The following is a 19857-nucleotide window of genomic DNA, read 5'->3' on the forward strand; positions in this document are numbered from 1 at the left end:
TGGCTCCAGCCCAACAACGATGGGCCTCACGCTTACCCATGAACACTGTGGTCCTGTTTGTGCAACAGCAGGAAGCCTGTGTGGTGGAGAGGATGGGTCGCTTTCACCGGATCTTAGAGATGGTAAGTCATAGCAACTAATTGCGAAAACAGTTGTGTTTGTATAACTATCTTCATGGCTAAATATACTTATACTGATTTTCCTCACACAGTTCTTTATTTAAGAATCTTAGACCCCTTTTAAGGTATGTTGGTAAGAATTATTGTAATATTTGTAACTGACATTCACTGTAGGAAATTGGTGTTGCTGTTTTCATTTTTTATTGCTGAACACTGGTTTATGTTTTTTTACCCAGCAGGTGGCAACCGTTTGCTTTACCAGTAATTAAATCTTTTCATCAACTGTGTCTTTCCAGGCTAGTTATGGTGTAGAGGATCCATAATATGCAGTGACTCAGCTTGCACAAATCACAATGCGTTCAGGACTAGGCAAACTCCCACTGGATAAAGTATTCAGGGTAAGTACCATCCGCATTGGATGGTGCGTATTTAATTGCAACATAGTAGGGATAAATACCTTAAGCCTTGAATGTGTTTTCAAGGAAAGAAAGTCTCTTAATTCCAACATTGTCCACTCCATCAATCAAGCTTCAGATGACTGGGGAATCCGCTGCCTGCGTTATGAAATCAAAGATATAAAAGTTCCACCTCGTGTTAAGGAGTCAATGCAGATGCAGGTAAGACACAAGCAACCATGAATGTCATTCAGAAGGGCAGTCAGAATTTGCAGACATCACAGATCATAATCACTTCAACCTGTTTTTTAATGATATGAATCTCTATTTTCATCTGTATAATTTAGGGAATATCCTTTGCAGAACCATATTGTTTTAATGAAAACATAATTTGTATTATATACATCTTCAAAATGTGTACACATTGTACATTGTTAAGTAGTGAGCCAATCCAAGACAGTTACTACACCTGAGAATTCCAAGAGGCTAAGAAAATGGTCTCACCCGACAACAGGGTGATTTTAGGATTATTTGGTTTCCTTGGAGGAGAAATATTTGACATCCCTCTTTGTTCATCGCCTTCTGTGTAGGTGGAGCCTGAGCGTAGGAAGAGAGCCACAGTACTGTAGTCTGAGGGGACAAGGGAAGCAGCCATCAATGTTGCAGAGGGTCACAAGCAATTCCAAATCCTCGCTTCAGAGGGAGAGAAAGCAGAGCAGATAAACGAAGCAGCTGGTTGGTGCATTTTACTTTGTACTTAAAGAAACAACTGTTTAAACTGGGATTTTCCATGCAAGAATCCTGTGAGCACATATGTAATTGAAGGTCTTGTTAACTTAGGACTTAGGCCTTCATTACTCTAAATCCACAAAGCATTTAATTATGTGCCTCCAGACTGTGTTACAACACTACAAAAGGATCTGAACTCAGACTTCAAACAGATCAAGCAAAGTTACTGACAATTTGCAAGTGCATCTGAATTGAAGTGAGGAGGAATGCTGAAAAAGAAGGTCTAAAGCCTCTAATATACCATAAATCCAAAGCAAATCTACTTTTGTTATTAGTTTACATTTTGTTGACTCTAGGTGAGGCCCAAGCTGTCTTAGCCAAAGCAGAAGCCAAATCCAAGGCCATTCGCATGTTGGCAGAAGCTCTGGCTAAACAGGTATAAAGTAGATTTTAATGCCTCATTTATTATTAAAGGATCAAAAGGATTATAGGTCATTTTTGCTATTTGGAAATGTTCTTTTGGGTTGTCACAGTAACCAGATTTCTGGTTGTTCTTGACAGAACGGAAATGCTGCAGCCTCATTGACCATTACTGAACAGTATGTCTCTGCTTTCTCAGGCCTTGTCAGAGAGTCCAACACTGTGCTTCTCCCCTCCGATAGTGGTGACATTAGAAGAATGGTCACACGGGTGTGCTGTTTTCAGCCTGCCAATGAACATTCAGATTCACTCTGAATAGGTAATAAGAAACACAATTTCCCATCTTAAAAATACAGTACAAATCTTGGTAGGATTTTGGTTAAGCTAATATGTTGACATTTTAGAAATGATGCTGACATACCACAAGTCAGCATCCACCACATGAAATCTAAATTTTGGACCCTTTGATGGAGCCAGGTTAGCTCCTTCCTCTGTTTCTAGTATTTATGCTAGACTATAGTTGCCAGCTGCTGGTTTTAGTTTCATATTTAGTTCTCATACCTGTTGGCAAGGAAGGGAATAAGCATGTTCCCACAATGTCACGCTATTCATTTTCGCCGTAAGAAAAGAAAAATAGTTTAAAAAAATGTAGAAAAGGACTAAACACTATAGTGCCTGCTGTTGTATCGGTTTTCACCTCCATCTCATCCATTGTTTTCTAATACAGGACAGCCTTATCACAAAATATCACTTAACTATTATATGTCTCTAACACTATTCAACCTGTTCTTGTGCACTCAGCCCATGACCATTTACAGCACGCTATCCGAACCGAGTCTAAAAGTCGACAGCATAAAGACTCCCACCAAAGATACTCTGGTCCAATCAACGCCACTTCAGTAGCAGAGGATGCCATTACGGCTCCAAATAGTAGCAGACACAGAAGAAAGAAGAAGCAGTTTTCCCCAATTACAGGGTACAATGACTCTGTTATGTGCAACTGTCTGGTGCAAAGGGCACTTTATCTGCTGCAGAGACAGAGGAATAGAACATGATAAATAGAGATGATGCGGCGCAAGGACAGTTTATAGAGAGAGAAACCGAAGCTTTATTTTGTTAATTGGGTTGGTCAGGGGCTGTACCTTGTTGTACTGCGGTGTGAATAAGGCCAGTAAGGAATCTGCAGCTTTCTAAAGGCCTAATTGTCTGTTAATGTAACTTTAGTGGCTGATGTGACTTTACATTTTAGATCAGAGTTATGTTATGACATTTAAGTTATAACATTCAAAATAATTTCAAAAGTGTTCATTTTTATTAATTTGGAGTGTGGTTAGACTTTAGTTTCTCTTTATATGTGGACGTGGAAGTATATAATATGAATAATTTGTGTATTTGTTGTGTATCTGGGGGCCATGATAATAATGCTGCTACAAAAAAGGAATAATTAAGAGTTTCTATGGTAAATTTCAAGGTTTATCCTTCTATTTTAGAGAACAGTGACTTATTGTGGTATGATATTGCAATGGTGTGGTTTCCTCACTAAAGATAATGAAATGAATTTCTTCATTGCAGATTTTCAGCTCCCTACAGCTCAGGGGGGAGCTCTCACTTCCCGGTTCAGTCTGGTTACACAGATTTTTAAAGTTTCATATGCACATTTTTAATCTTGACTGATTCCGCCATTTACCACAAATATTTCAATGGCATGAGACATGCCAGTATCAGTTTATTTTGAACTGGTTCATAAAGTTAATCTGTCACAGACTGGCATGGCAGTTATTTCACTAACAAAACAGGGATTTCTGTGAATCATGCCTGTGTATCGTGTAATATTTATAAATATTCCAATAAAAACTTTTTTAAAGCTTCTTTTTTAGATGTTTCCATACTCTGTGTGTTTTTATATACTACAAGTAAGAGGCCCTATAAAAAGACATTTTAATGTGTTTTTCTGACTTAACTTCACAGAGAATACAGCCGGACACTTATAAACTTCAGTGACAAACTTCCCTCTCAATAATGTATAATTCTATGTTCCAACCTTACATGATGAAATGGAGAAAGCAATGACTGGAATGTGGAATTTGGTTACAAGGATTTCAACACATAAAGCATATGGCAAGCAGACACTTGCCACCCTGTGCGTGCATGTGTGTGCGTGCCTTTAATCCTTGAAAATGCTGGCAGTGACTGGCCCAAAAATCGGATGTTTTCTCATTCGATCGTTTCCCAGACACACCTCTTTCTCCCTCCTCGTAAGCCTCCCATCTCTCCTCTTCTTCCCTTTCCCATCTGTCTGTCTGTCCATCTTCCCCATAATTTAGTTTACTGTTCTCAGTAACTGGTTTCTCTTGGGAGAGAAAAGAAGTGTATCGTAATTTAGACGAAGATTTAGGTTCCTTCTGCTGCTCACCTTTTTTACCCCCCCACCCCACCCCCTTCCGCTTTAGGACATAGACACACATGCCCATAGCCTTGAGGCAGTATAGTCAAGGAGGTATGTGAAGTTTGTCTTTTTTAGGACCTTGAACAGCAACACCAGACAAAGATGTGAGTGGTGGAGGAAAAATACAAAGATAGAGCTTGATGACATGTGAAGGAGTAATGGCAGAAAAGGTGTTTTTGAGCTGCAGGTGTGAGACTAACTTCTGTGACCCCCTCCGTCTCTCACATAGTCTTGACATTGAAATAGTGCTTACTGTGGTAAAGAAAAATCAGCGGGAACTGGGGGTAGCTGAAAGCTGAAAAGCAGAAACAACCATAGGGAGAGCAAAGAATGCATAAAAAGGCACTTAGAGCTTGAGTTAGACATCTAATATAGTCGTCATTGGCTGCCACTGAACACACACATTATATACCTCTGCTCCCATTTCGTTTCTTGTTATCATCAAGATAACAAATGTGAGCAAAATGAAATAATAAGGAATGTGGGAAGCTAATCTGATTTTCTAAGTGACAGTTGAACCTGTTTTTTTCACTGATAATCAAGATGGCAGCAAAAGACCAAAAAAAAAAAAAAAAAAACCTCTGGTGAATTCAGATCCCATAAAAAAAAGCACGATTGCATGTGTTAACAGAACGTGTGACAGCACCAAGGCGCGGTATTGTCTGCAATTTCTAGAGAAATGAAAAAAGATTGTGCCATTATAATCAGCTATTATGCATGAACACATCTTTCACTCCGCCCACAGGATACAATCCTTCCATTCTTGTATTTTTTCTCATTCACTCCAGCAGGACGTCTATGAGCAAGACACACATTCACTCTGTTTGGACAAGAATTCAATACCAAAAGCTGGGTGTCTTTTTTAAATCTACGGCTTTCCTTTTTTTTTTAAACTCCACGTGGGATTTGGAAGCTTCTTTTTGCTCTCTTTGATGCTTGTCTGAGGATCAGACAGCCTGACAGAAAAGTTGTGACAGATTTAGAAAACCGGCAAAGAAAAACGTCCAGAGAGAGAGAGACAGACATGACTGTTTTGCCCTGAAGGTTTCTGACGAAGAAACAGGAGATAGAGATAAAGAGGCCACGATAATCTAAGCGAGAAAGAAAGAGACATAGGCAGGGAAGAGCACAGCTGTTATGTGAAGACAGCGGAAAATATAGATAAAGAAAGCAAGGGAGGTGCACGTGTGAAGGGCAATGAGGAGAGACTGAGGACAACCAAGGCTGGAGGGAAGAGGAAGATAAATGGGAGAATCAGCAAATAAAAGACAAGGATAGAGAAAACTGTTCTGCGGGTAGTAAAATATACATAGAGGAGACAAATTAGATTTGAAGAAATGAACAGACACCTGATATCACATTAACAGCAAGAATGGACGTGCAGCTACTCAAGAGGAAAGATTTCCTCTAAAGAAAAAGGAAAAACGAAAAATGTGCCTCTGAAACTGTGAAGAGGAGACTTCCTCAACATGATTTATTTAGCTGATTTTCCAAATTCAAACAACCTGTGCCGGAAGAGAAACTTCGTCCCAGGATAGAATGAGGAGAGGAGAAAAGAAATATCTCCTGAGTCTGTGATACCCTCCTGCTCTTCCTTTTCCTCCTCTTCACCTCATACTTCTCCACCTTCCTTTTTTCCATCCTTTCTGTCACTTTACATCCAGCTAAAACTGTCCACTTAAATTCACCAACCTCCTCCCCCTCTGTCATCTTCTCGCCTCTCTTCTCCTCACTATGTGGATACCAGCTTTGCTCCTATGGATTCTTAATATCAGCAGTTTGTGCTCAGGACAAGACTATACGGACTATTACCAAACTGGAGACATGGGCACAGAGGTGAGATGTTTCATTTCAATATGATGTAACTGACCGGAACACATTGCTGTACCGTTTCACAATAGCTTTGGGGCAGCATGTCACTTAGTGAGAACATTATGAAAGCATGACAAAGTCAGAAATGGTATAAATGAGTGGAAAAACATGTAGATTGTGTGCTATGTCCTTAGCAGATGCCAGATTTCATCTATGAGTGGCTTTGGAATGACATGTCAAATAGTGCTCTTCACCATCATCATTAAAACACCAAATATGGGAATATCCTAAGCTAGATAAGCTGTAATTGTTGAGGAAATCTCACTGAGATCAACATCTCTTTGCCAGGAGAGACCTAAAACAAAAATCTGTATACTGTAAAAAATCTGTACTTCCAGAGGAAGTTCAGTCACACAAAGTAGTCATCACTGGCAGACAGTCATACTTCTGGTACTTGGAGACTCACATAAATTCATTTCCTGCGAACTCACCCAAGCCATAATTACACAATGATATAATCAGTGGACAATGAACTGCAGAAAAAGGAAATCAGGACATTTCAAGTATTATCACTTAAAATGATCAATCCATCTATCCATCCAGAAACCCAGTGTCTAATTTAGGGTCACTGGGTGGGTGGAGCCTATTCCAACTGTCACTGGGTGAAAAGTGGGGTACACTCTCGAAAGGTCTCCAGTCCATCAAGGGTCCAGTTAAAATAATGTGGTCCCCACAAATTATTATTCATAGAAGTGGTCTAAAATTAATTTCTTCAATCACAGCGGGATGTATTATAGATCCAGTATGTTACTTTAAATATCTTTTTAGTTTCTAATCTAATCTGTCAAACACCCAGATCCAGAGAACACCAATGGCAGGGGGGGTGTTGATTAGTTCCGCATCTTGTGCTGTGGCTAGCTTGATTCTTAAATCTGCATACTGTAGCCTAAAGGCATTAAATATGAAAGTCAATTGCAGTAGGTTCTTTAGTGATTAGCCCTTCTTGTCATGGTCCTTCCATGTTTTATAATGTATTCATTTTGTCCTTGGGTTTGCAGTAGACGTACATATGTCTATTTTTATTAAGCTTCTAAATAAATAATCATTTATTGGAATTGTCAGTACACTAAGAGCTTTTTTTTGGATGACTGGATTTGCATTTATGGAGTAGAAAAACCAATGGTTTGAACACTTGTGAAATGCAATCACATTGACTTTTCTCCGAATTTTTTGAAATAATTAAAAGGGATTAAAATTTCACTGTAACCTTAAAAAAGCGAGAAAGGCCCATTAAACACCAAGCAGACATCAAAAAAGCTACAAGCAGCGCCAACCATCTGCGGCATCAGCTCACATCCCTTTTGGTCTTGGCCAAGAAGTGGCAACTGAACACCACAACTTATAATCACAGGTGTTGGATTATAAGTTTTATTTTAAAAATATACTGGTGTTGTTAATACTGTGGACCCTTTTCGTGCTCTTATTTGCAATGCAGAGTCACACTAGAGTTGGAGCAACAACGACCAACATGGATTCAATATGCTGAATTGGCTAAAAAGCCACTAACGTCACAGTGTGTCACACATACAAGATGGTGTCATCAGTGAATGTTGTAATGTTCAGCTGGAAAGTTATTTAAAATAGGTTACGGAAGAACTAATATTATCAAATGCAGTTATTGACAAGATTTATTATCATGATTATTATTATTATTAATTATTACTATTATAATCAATTGAGATATGTTAAAATATGTGAAATCTACAATTTAAAGCCACACGCAGTAGTTAGATACACAGATTTTTTTTTATGTACTTAGATCCCTTTAGATGGTGCCAAACATGTTTCCTTATTCTAATGTGCAAAATCCATCATCGTTGTCACTTCCCTTGATCTCAAACCTTATCGTAAATTCTGTTTACGGGCAAACCTGGAAACTATTTGGTTTTCTGTTTCATCCTCTGGTGAGTTCTGACATGGGTTCTCTTCTACACTTCTGTGGCTAAGTTAAAAGCTTCAAACTTGTCAGAAACCTCTTTGATAGCAGTGACTAATGATACATGTTCAGTGATCTATCAATCTTAACATAGTGGGATCTGTTTACCACCAGGAATTAGTTTCACTTCTTGCTTAAGAGATCTTAGGTAGTACAAACCTCTTGAAACCTAATCACTGAATAAATTCCCATTTTAATGGGGTTGGACAGTTAGTGAATTGCAAAATAGATACATCAGAGATACAAACCTCTCTGTACATAACCATAGCTTCACATTATTGTGGGAAGAGACTAAGTGACAAATGCATGGGTGTCTGCATGTGTCTGGGTGCCACCAGTATCTAAAGATGGACACACCCCGCTGTACTGGACTTCCAACATGACCTCATAGTCCCACAGCGATGACCTCATGTTATGTGACGACTTAAAAATACAGAGGACATAAAGGGACACCCAGTAAAAAATAGGAATCCTGGGCTAGCCTTAAAAGACCCATCCTCCTGAGTTTAGCTGATATTGTCCAGAATTTTATTATACATTTTTATTCATTCCAAAACAGCAGTGTAATATTGGTATCGATCTGGTTGAAAAACTAACATCAGTAATGGTTTAATTTTCAATACAAAGAGAAATAGCCTTCTATTATCATATCCATTAATGGACTTCACCATGTGTTTTCTCTTATTTATATTTTTATATTCGTCCATACAATGTTTGTACCCATTGTAGTCCAAAAAGTGACTTTAAAGTAATACCTGGTCAAAACAATGTATACAACTGCAAAAAATGGATGTTTGGATTAGCGATGATATAAGGAAGGATAAATGTATTGCCAACTCAAGCCTTTGTTAAGTATAACAGCTATACAAGTAAAACAAATCATTCAAAACTAAGCTAAAAACTAAATTGATTAGATTTGCTGAAGTAGCAACTGTATACTAAAAGCACCAGTCTTTTTTTTACCAGTGCCATTAGCTTATACAGTATATACAGTGGATGGATGTTCAATATGACAACATCACTTTAAACCATTCACCAACTAAAAGAATATCAGGTAGTGTATGTTGGTTAACATTTGGTAAACATATTTACGTCCTCTTTAGAACTTATTGTAATAACTGGATTCTCCTGACTTCTTAGGCAACACCTAAGGTAAAAAAAATTACCTTGCCCACAATATTTCTGCAAAATAATCACAGTCGTCCTCAGCTGTATTTTTTTAGTGCTAATAGGCAAACGTTAGCATGCTATTGTGCTAATCTAAGGTGGTGAACATAGTGGTACCTGCTCTAAACCTCAGACTTTTAGTCTGTCACTCTCCCTTAAAGGATGCTGATGTTAGCATTTAGTTCGGCCACACATTCATCTGATACTCTATGTGATAATCACTTCTGGTTTTTAAAGAAATGTTAAAGTCACACTGAACAAATAATTGTACATTTGATGTCACAGGTGACCGTGAAAGAATAACAGAAAACAAACCAAAAAAAGACAGGGGAGGTCCAAAATATGTTGAGACAGATGAGGTTGGAAACAAGCATAGCGGGGGGGTAGTGCAGAAAAAAAACGATAACAGGAGAGACTGATAACGACACAGAGATCTGGTTTCTGTTTTGGTAATACCAGCTGTGCCAGTCTGTTCCTTCTAAGCCTGGGAACCTAAACAACCACTCAAACTACTTGGAAAATGAACTAATATGTGACATTTAAAACCATTAACTCCCAGGCGACATTCAGTCGCCACGGTTGACTAATAGAAACAGTGGTCTCTATTAGCCAGACTGTTACACAATTAACTTTTCATCTTCCTGCTGCCTCATTGTGTAGAAGAGAACAGAGTCATCAATCATGACAAAAGAAAAATCATTAGGGGATGACTCACAATATTAATGGCTTATAGAGCTGTAACTACAGTAAACTGTATGTTTCCCGGATGAAAGAGATTATCATAATAATATAGCGATTGGCTTATCTCCAGTATCTTCACTCCATTTAAGCAGGTCTGATGTTGCATTTAAAATCTCAATCTAAGGTTGAACTAGTCATGAATAAACTCATTTGGGCTAGCACAGCATTTTTATAAAGCAAAAAGTGACTGATAAACTACATAAGCCACATGTTAATACAACATATGGAAAATACAGATATTACCCAAAATTGGGTCAGATTGGAAAACTTTGCTCAAGGGCACAGCAACAGCAGGGCAGGTAGATTACAGTGTCACCCCTTTGCCTGAGAGTTTTTTAAAACACAGACTCTAATTTGCGTGTGAGAGCATCAAAAAGAGCAAGAACAAAGACACAAGGCATAAAGAAAAAAGACTTTGCAACTTCCCTGTGTGCTTGAATAGTGAGTCCTTCTAGGTGAAGAGAGGACAAACGTCTGCACAATAACTAACAGTAGCCAGCAGCAACATGTTACAACACATTGGAAGCTGAGGTATTCACTGTTTATCCAGGTAGAACCAGCAAAGCTGACACAGTAAATTATGCAAGTTTCCAGCAAAAAAACATGACGTAGAAACAAATCCCCTTTAATTATAACACATCAAAAAATAGAAGTAGAGAAAAAATAGAAGTATTTGTATTGTTTGTAACTAATAAAACAATATATTGGTCCTGACATTTCTGACTAAGGATCCAAGTGATTTTTCAGATTCTCTTGGAGTTGTTACGCCTATTATAAAGTGGCAACATATGAAAAACTATAGTCACATAAATTTTCTGTCTTCCAGGCTCCAGTGTTGTCAGATGACCAGCCCGGGTTGGAGACAGTAACGAGTGTGGATCAGCTTCTACAGCTTCTATATCCTGAGTACAGTTTGCTTCAGCACTGTCTGAGAAAGAAATCCTGGCACGCCTCCTCTTCCTCCTCTTCCTCTTCTTTTTCCACCTCTTCAGCGAACCCGTTAACCCACACTAATGATGAGGATCTCTGGGGTCAGCCAAGGGAGGAGGCTCTTTACAAAGTCGATGGGGCTTTAGCAGGTAAACGCTAAGACGGTTCCCAAAAAATTCATGCGGAAATTTGCAAATAACTAATTTAGACACAAATACATGGAGCAAGATACAAAACAAACAAGCTCATGCCAAAAGGCTCTAAGATGTTTCTTAGTAAACTAAAGAGCAAAAAAACAAAAAAAAAAAGTAAAGTCTATACAGTACCAACTCATTGTCATACCAGACAGATTTCATTGCACTGGAGACAAAAAATTAAGTGGTTAATGAAATAAATGGGAAAACAAGTCTTGGAAAGAGGACTGGTAAATAAAATGACAAACTAAAATATAAATAAAACTATTAGAGCTGTCTATAATTCCCTGCCATTGGCCCAGATCTTCTAATAACAGATCAATTAAAACCCAAAGTGCTATTGTATGTATTGTATTGTATGTAAATACCGAGAGTCGCCAAATAAGTCTAGTTACTTATTCCAATATGTTTTTTAGTCATCCTAGAGGAGATCCAGCGGACCTCATGCCAGCCTAGGGAGGTGTGTGTTGAGGTTACCAAAGAATACCCGGAGTCCACCAGTCAATTCTACCTCCCACGCTGTGTGGCACTGCATCGGTGTGGTGGATGCTGCACCAATGAGGCCTTTTACTGCACAAACACGAGTCACACACTTGTTAACAAGACAGTAAGTGATGGATATTTTTTTCTTTCTTTCATTTTTTTCCCCTGTTGATTTTCAGGTCAGGCACTTTAGCGCTTGAATTATTTACCACAATTCCATTACACCACTGTTTTGGCATTTTCTGATCTGCAAACTGCCTCAGGAAACAGGAAATAAACCAATCTTCTCAGTTTTGTAAAGTGCTCATCTATATTACAACTCTCTCTGTTGCAAAGGCTACAACTAGGTATCAGTTAAATTCAACATTGGTTCACAAAGTTTCACAATTAACAGCTAAATCAGCTTCATTTAAACTACTAATCGTTAATACGGTATTAATACACTCAAACACACCTCTAACCTTCATCCTTCTTCCTGTCAGTTGATGGAACTGTCCCCACCGAGGATGGATCGGACTGTTGTCATGGTAACTTTCATCAACCACACCTCGTGTGAATGCCTCTCCAAAAGGCCGCTTCACTCCATCATAAGACGAGCCGCAGCAGATCACCTGTAAGTAAGAGTCAAAAGTAACTTGCGCATTCAATGACCATGACGAGCCATTGTTCTTGTATCAATGCAATTATAATGTGTGTGCAGGTGCTCCCCACCTGATGTTCCCTGTCCCTCGGGGTCATTATGGGATCCAGTGAACTGTGTATGTGTCTCTACAGATGCCATTAACTACTCTGAGAGAGAGACAGGTACAACTTTTTCAGTTTCTGCTGCTGCACAATTGGTCTGGGTCTCCCTCAAGGGGACATAAATCTGAGAAGTCACAAAATGATTTAAGGAAGAAATGACCCAGTTCTTAGACCACTTTTTCAAAATTCTGGATACATTCAGTTCTTGAGGCCCATAAAGTAGGTCCAATGAATTAAGACAAAACTCTGTTTCACTTCAAGGGCAAAAACAGTAAAGTCAGACTCGGCTGAGAACAGTAAATCTCTTAAGGCTGATTCTGTTTTGGGTCTTATTCTTTAACAAATTATAAAAACAAGCTTTGGACTCATCAAATGCTTGAAAGTAATGTAAATATAGGCAAATGAAAATCAAGCAACAATTCAATAGAATAACTCAGTCACAGTTTTTACAAGCAGTAACATTATATACTCAATAAAGGGTTGTTGGCAAACAGATAATATGCCAAATTCAAGTCAAGCAGTATTTTACATTAGAAAAAAACTGATTTTATCTTTTGGGTAAAACGCTGCTGTCAGACAGAGTGTTGGTTCGTGAGAGGACATTAGACACCCAAAAAACACCTACTACATCAAGTGATCTCATTGCTGCATGTGGAAATAAACAGCTGCAGAGTTTGGTAGGGCTGAAAAGCTGCAAACACAAATGAAAACTCACAGATCTGACCCAGGATGCATAATTGGAATTAAACCTTGAGCAGGTTTTAGGATGTAGGCCAAACCTAGGTAAAGAAATTCTTTCAAAAACTCCATCACCAAAGCCAGATGGTGATGGAGATGCCTGGGCAGTGAATAAAATGAGTTCCCCTTGAGGGAATGTTTATTTAACTGTAACACAAGAACTGAAAGTGTCGTTGTGGCATTTCACTTGTACAATCATGTAGTGAACTAGATCGCCTGTCATCTCTTCTTTTTTTTCAATACCTGGCAAACCTCACTTACTGTAAAAGCCTGCTCAAAAGAAGACATGGGAAAGAGTCTGAATGAGTGGAAATACAAACTAATTATGGATTGTTTCTGAGATTGGAGATTAAAACTTCCCACACACAACATTAGTGTAATAAATGTAAACATTTTGAGGCTACACTAAACCACCAATAACAACTGAATACCTTTCTTTACCTCTTTTCCTTTGTGGCTTGCAGAGGTGCTGGACTCAGGTCTACTGGCTCTCTGTGGACCCAACAGGGTTCTACAGGAGTCCACCTGCGAATGTGTTTGTCGAAATGGACTCACCAAGGACAGCTGCGATTCAGGATGGAAACTGGACCACAAGACCTGTAAGCAGGGCTTCAAATACTGAGAATGCATTCAAATGGGTTGTTCCAAATGTAATCATGGCTGATAGTTGGAAACGGATGCCAAACCATTTTTCTTATGTCAATCTCAAACGAGGATAAGAAACAGAAAGAAATGCTGGGAAGTATATGCAAATATCTAACAAGCAGAAACATGACCACGAAATATTTATTCCAACAACTCTGCCAGAGGTGCCAATGCAAAGTCTGATAAGGTCTGGTTTTTAATTCATAAAATAACCTTTTTGGTTTTATTCCAGGTGAATGCCAGTGTGAAGGTCAAGCTGAAGGGAAGTGGTGCCCCGCTGGGCAACGGTGGGATGAAGACCTCTGTGGCTGCGTGTGTGCAGCAGAATGTCCTGGGAATCAGCCCCTCAACCCGGACACTTGTCTGTGTGAGTGCAGAGAGAGTGACCAGTCATGTCTACGACAAGGCAAGAGGTTCAACAGAAACAGCTGCAGGTACGGGTAAAAAAAAGGCCAAGTTTCAATCCTAGTATCAGTTCTACTTAAGTGTCCCTGAAAATAACACAGAATTTCTCTGCTTTGGACTCTGATCTCCTTGTAGAGTGGGACCATAAAAGACAGAATGTCTCCTATGGGGGAAAAATTATCCCAAGTATCCAAACTCTGGCTCTCCCGCTACTCCACGCCAAAATAAGCAAAAACCAAACATACCAAACATTTTTAGTCTTAAATTTGATTATTGATTCTTTATACTTGTTTATTCAAGTACTTCATAGTAAGGTTTATGAATTACAAAAAAAGTACAATTATTGCAACAGGAGTTTATTCTTTCACAGATTAAATGTATGACAACCCTGCAATTATTACAAAGTCAGTATGTCGCTATGCCAAATATATGACAACGATATCTGTTACTGTCTCTAAACCCTCCTCCAACTTTTCAGTTAAAGTTGTATAATATATTACGCACAAACCGACTCGTGTGTTTATGTCTAAAAACTGTATCTAAGTAAGGTTTCCAAGTCTGTGTCAAAACAATTCAGTGGAGTTATTGGTTCCTCCTTTCCTACTTCCGCAGTTGCATAAAACAAAAAACCCATGACGTGATGCAAAACCGACAGTTACAGCCAATATCTAGCCAACAGAAAGGTACCTAGTTTGGCACAGAGTGCACTTAAGCTCCAAGGCCAAATGAGGCCCTTATTTCTTGGTTAGTCAAATCGACAGTGTGTTTCAGCCCAGGTTTCATACACTTTTTAAATTGCACTTATAGCTGAATTAGTTGCATATACTGGGAAAACTGGTCTTAACTGCATTGGTGTAGGGACTGCAACAGCCTTGCTCAGCGATCTATGCAATAGAAAGGGGAACTAGCTTTGAGAGAAGGGCAAAGTAAGCAAACTCTCAAAAGACATGCTATACATTCCAAATTTAAAAAAAGATAAACTTGCGTACACCATATGACCTTTTATGGACATATGGAGTCCTAAACGTCTGTCCATGGTCTCAGCTGTGTGTGCATGTTTTACATGAGTGTCACAGTTCCCACAGTCAGCATTCAAAAGATCAGGCTTCCTCTGACCCCAGAGGGCTGCACACAGACAGACAGAGAGACCGGGTGCTATTAATGACAGTGTGCAGAGCAGCCATAAGACTTGCAGGCAGGCTCAGAGACTTTTGGATTGACAGAAAAAAGGAAAAAGCAAAGGCAGACATAAGAGCTTTGAGATGACTGATTCTAAGTGGGGTTTTATGGTTGTGGGAAAGTTCACGAGCAAATTAATATTTGATGGCAAACTCTGCAGCTAAAGAGAGTCACTCAGTTTGGATCTCAGGTCATTTCGCATCCTTGATTGTGAAGTGATAGTTTTAATGTGTGTGCCACTCTCAGTCACTTCAGAAAGCATTAAAGAAATTTCACTGGGACACATTCCAAATTTTGCCAGCCCGTCTCAATAACATGTAATGAAAATCTAATTTTGGAAATTTTTGCAAATGTATTTAAAAAAAACAGACTTTATTTATTTTTTAAAGTAGTCATATCCTTAAGAGCTTTGCAGAAAGCCTTTGGTTGGTTGGTAGTGATTACAGCTTTGAGTCTTCCTGTATACGTCTTTACAAGCATCTCACATCTGGAATTGGGCACTTTATCTCATTCTTCCTGGCAGTTCCATTAGATTAGATAGGAAGCATCTGAGACATGCCCTTTTCAGGTCTCTCCACAGATGTTCTGTGGGGTTTAAGTCTGGGACAGTCAAAGACTTGAAACCAAAAGGCAACCACTCCACCACTGACTTGGCTGTATCCTCCAGGCCATTAGCATGCTGAAAGGTTGCACTTAACCCTTCACTCATTCTGGCCAGTCTTCCTGCCCCTGCTGCTGATAAACGCCTCAGACTATGAACATGCCGTCATCACCCTGCTTTACTGTATCAGCAGGTGATGAGCAATGTGTAGTAGTGGCCACACACAGAGCTCAAAGTTCTGCTCACAAATTTCAATTTCTGTGCCATAAAAGCAGAGAATCAGTTGCTCCTAATCTAAACATCCTGGCAAACTGCAGAAAGGCTTCCAACTGACCCCTTCACCATAAAAGTATGATTGATGGAGAGCTTCTGAGATGATCGTGTTTATGGAAGTTTCTTCAATTTGATCTGCAATAGGTGGAGACCAATCCGTATCTTTACAAATGTCAAGGATAATTGACGCATTGTTGTTTTTAATATATGCATGAACATGTGGAAATTTCTATTTAAAATTAGTCTTCAGATCATTTAAATTCACAGAAAAATACAGAATGGCTTTCTACAGCCACGTTTTTTCCATGTAATACAAGTTATTAATCCTGTTATCTTTAACCTTTACCTAGACATAATTTTGTTAAGTGGGTATTTCTAAATTAAAATAATAAAATATTTACAAATTTATGCTAGGTCAAGCCATTTATAGCTTAGCTTAGCTTCAGTAGCTAGCTAACCGAACTAGCTAATTAGCTCACAAACTTTGGGTTGCTAATGGCAATTTAGAGTAAAAAACTGCAATAATATGTAGCCGACTTCATGTAGTTGAAAGCTGATTAAATGCTGTTTGAAAATAACGTAAAGTCATTATATTTAGACTCAACATGACCTCGATTTCTACAACATTCCCCAACATTAAATGATGGTTTAGCTAATGCTAGCTAAGATACTTATTTATGTCAGTAGTGACAGACTACTTAAGACTTTTGGATGGACATCATGCAAACTTACATGGATTTGTGAGGAGCTGCTGAAATCCAATCCAGCTGGTCCACATCTGGACACAGGAGGTGGTACACAGAAGGCCATGCACCTAACTGTGATTTTCAAGAGGACAGTTCCCAGAATTTGGCCTTATTCCTCCTCTCCCTGGAGAAATGCTCTCAGAACTAGGATCTTTTTATGCGCACACAAACAAAACTTGGATCAGGGTTTATCCAAAAGGGATATGGATATGTGAATAATGAACAGTACGTATGCCAGGAGAATAATCTCCCTTGTGTTTCCTTTTTATCTCTGTCCCCTTCTCAACCTCACCCTTTCCGTCCTACATATTTTGGTCTTTCGGTTGCATCTTCCTCTCTTTCCTGTCTAGCTGTTACAGGTTGCCCTGCAGAAAGCCAAGGCGCGTGTGCCAGTCTGGGTTTTACTACAGCCACCAAGTCTGTCAGTGCATCCCCAACTACATGAGGCCTGAGTGGAACTAGGCAATCGAATGCCAACAAAGGAGCAAGACTGACTGACTGCGCCTTTGAGGCTGCCACCTATTTACCCTGAAAACAAAAGGCCCAAGATGGTGAAATGAGGACTCCACATTTACAGGTATTGGATTACAACAGAGTTGCAGCAGCACTTGGATGAGTATTACTGATACTGTAAGTGCTCTCACACTCTTAGGGGAAACTCCCCACCAAAAAAAAAATAAAAAACCAACAAGACAAAGGTGGATGGGATTTTTATGCTGTGAACCAAAAAGCCCCTGCAGCCACTGAAATACACTAAACCAGTAAAATGGAAATAAAATAAGAAGGGATACTTGACTCTTTGGGACTCAGTCTGATGGTGCCGATTTGTTGGCTTTCTATTCGACACTAATAATACGACCTCAACGGGAACCAACCAATCACAATCATGCCTAATGGCACGACAGCAGAGGTGGGATGGACCAATCAGACTCTGAGCAAGCACTCATCCCTGATGCAACGTGTTTGAGCACGAAAATGAACCCACCAATCTGCTGCAGAGGCACCGCTCCCGACTGGGTGAAATGGAAAGTGGAAATGGATCATAATAAAAGTCCATGCTTTTATATAAGTACAGTGAGCTGTAAGTCGACTTCACGCTTTGGCAGCCTTGAGTCATGGGACATTTGAGAGGCTGAAGGATTTATTTTGCAGAAACCATGAGATGTTGCAGGGCCATATATTCCCTCTTTTAGTGGAGGTGGAAATGTTGACAGGAAATTTTGCTGCTCTATTTAGGGCACCAGGGGCTTCTGCCAACACTAGGTTTTACTGTTTGTGAGCAGATGTGTGTTAAAAGGGATGGAGTGGATCTGTTAGGCTACTGAGTAAAATATCTTTTTACACAAATCTTAGGTGTTGCAGGCTTCCTAACAGTTCTTGCCAGACCCTGTTTAATTAAATGCCAATTTAAACACTCCCAACACTTATTATATGCTCCAGTTTCTACTTGCCTCTACTAAAGTGCTGCTCTTCAAAGATATCATCATGGCTGAATACAATTAAAGTTCATGGTAATACTCTGTTACACATCTATATCTACTAATTTAACTTTGCAAATAATATTATTTGTAAATATTTCTTTTTATTCTCATATTTAAAGCAAGGATTGAATCGTGTAGTTGTAAAATACTGTATTTAAGTCACTCTCATTACTAAAAGTTTTGGAATAAGACTATTCTATGTATTCTATATATAGTTTAGTCTAAGACTAAACAATGTTTTTACTCCAGCCGGTTTAATTATTATGGAGAAACAGAAATGCGTGTCGATATTGCCTACACTACAAAAGATTCATTTACACACCTTCGTTTTAAAAAGGATCATTTTCAGGTTTGAAAACATACTAAATGTTATGGTGAAGATTTACTTCAGTGTAGAAATGATTGTTGTATTTGTGTTATATGGATGTAGAGAAAAACTGAGATTCTTTTATTATGCCATGATTAATATTTAAAGTAGTTTTGAAGTAATAATTAAAAACCTTGTAAAACTTATGTTTGTTTACTTGTTTTCTAAATGATGAATATTATTTTAGTACCATTTTTTTTGGTGTCAACAACCTGTGAGTAAAAGAAAAAGCACTATACAGTATATTATGAAAATAGACAACAGAACTGATTCCAAAAAATAAAAGCTACATTGGGTAAACAGCATAACTGTTACCACTTTCAGGGCTACAACCATTTTGAGTTTACATTGTAAATTCTTAATTAGTAAACCCTAAACAAGTGTGTGAATCCATTGCCTTAAAAAAAAAAACTAAGTGGACTATGAATTGTAATTTATAGTAACAAATGATTATTTTTCTCAGTGGTAGAGCACTGGGTTGGGATGGAGGGTTTGAATCCCACCACACCTGGTTTGGCCCCACCGAGCCACATAATGGTGCAATGTAAACTAATTTCTGTATAAACTATTTTTAAAAAAGATTTGCCCAAACAAACGTGTAATGTGAGTAACATGGTTCACAGAATGTAATCCTTTTAACCTCATGCTGCAATTGCAATACCTATAACACATCCATACATGCAATCAGTTTCAAATGTGTCACTGCTCCGGTAAAAAGCCAGCTGCACATTAACTCATTGGCAGCTAAAGCATGAGAAAACTGAGAAGAACCTCCACCCCTCTGCATGCACAGGCACACACGCACCTGTGGGTGGGAACTTGAGTCCTTATGTGGTCTCCTGTTTCTTCTTTTCCCAGCTCTCCAGCCATCTCGCCTTCCCTCAGTCTGTGTCTACCAATAAACAATATTGACTCAGTTGGAAAACAAAGAGATCACTTTTCTGTCTGGACCCTTTGACCGTCTCAATGATTGTCTGTAGTGCATGATTACAGGGATTAATGGCCTTTACAGTAATTATACAGTAACATCAAACCCAAAACACCTCTCCTACTAAAACATTTTTTATTCTCCGACAATGTATATTTATGCCAAATTAAAAAATTGTGTCGCTCTACGAGACCTAGGGTTGTCTACTGTTGTGTTGAAGTTGCTGAAAAATTACCCTAAAATGTTTTAGGGCAGTCGTTTTTCAATCTAAGCCTGAGGCTACAGCGTTTGGAACCCAAAGTCTTCCGAGTGAAGCTG

The 19857-nt window shown here is 38.8% G+C and overlaps 2 protein-coding genes and 1 long non-coding RNA gene across 3 annotated transcripts in view; 2 read left to right on the top strand and 1 right to left on the bottom strand.

The window, feature by feature from the left end:
- Positions 1-1060, bottom strand: part of n6amt1 (N-6 adenine-specific DNA methyltransferase 1) — a 32956-nt gene extending 31896 nt beyond the window's left edge. The window contains exons 1-2 of the mRNA XM_067502651.1: positions 1019-1060; positions 577-673 (exon numbers count right to left, since the gene is read on the bottom strand). The gene's annotated coding sequence lies outside the window, so the exon portion shown is untranslated. The remainder of the gene's footprint in view (positions 1-576; positions 674-1018) is intronic.
- On the top strand, positions 586-3695 carry LOC137126162 (uncharacterized). Its single transcript, XR_010914287.1, has 4 exons — positions 586-736; positions 1105-1249; positions 1863-1982; positions 2465-3695. It is a non-coding gene; the product is annotated as an uncharacterized lncRNA (long non-coding RNA).
- Positions 3696-4870: 1175 nt separating this feature from the next.
- LOC137126157 (vascular endothelial growth factor C-like) lies at positions 4871-18757 on the top strand. The gene is made up of 8 exons (XM_067502644.1): positions 4871-5945; positions 10652-10904; positions 11366-11556; positions 11915-12045; positions 12133-12236; positions 13379-13513; positions 13792-13993; positions 17114-18757. The coding sequence occupies exons 1-8, from the start codon at positions 5844-5846 to the stop codon at positions 17223-17225; spliced, it is 1230 nt and encodes a 409-aa protein (XP_067358745.1). The 5' UTR covers positions 4871-5843; the 3' UTR covers positions 17226-18757.
- Positions 18758-19857: the final 1100 nt, after the last annotated feature.

The sequence above is a fragment of the Channa argus genome, chromosome 4 (genome assembly GCF_033026475.1).
Source record: "Channa argus isolate prfri chromosome 4, Channa argus male v1.0, whole genome shotgun sequence".
In the NCBI taxonomy this organism is placed as follows: domain Eukaryota; kingdom Metazoa; phylum Chordata; class Actinopteri; order Anabantiformes; family Channidae; genus Channa; species Channa argus.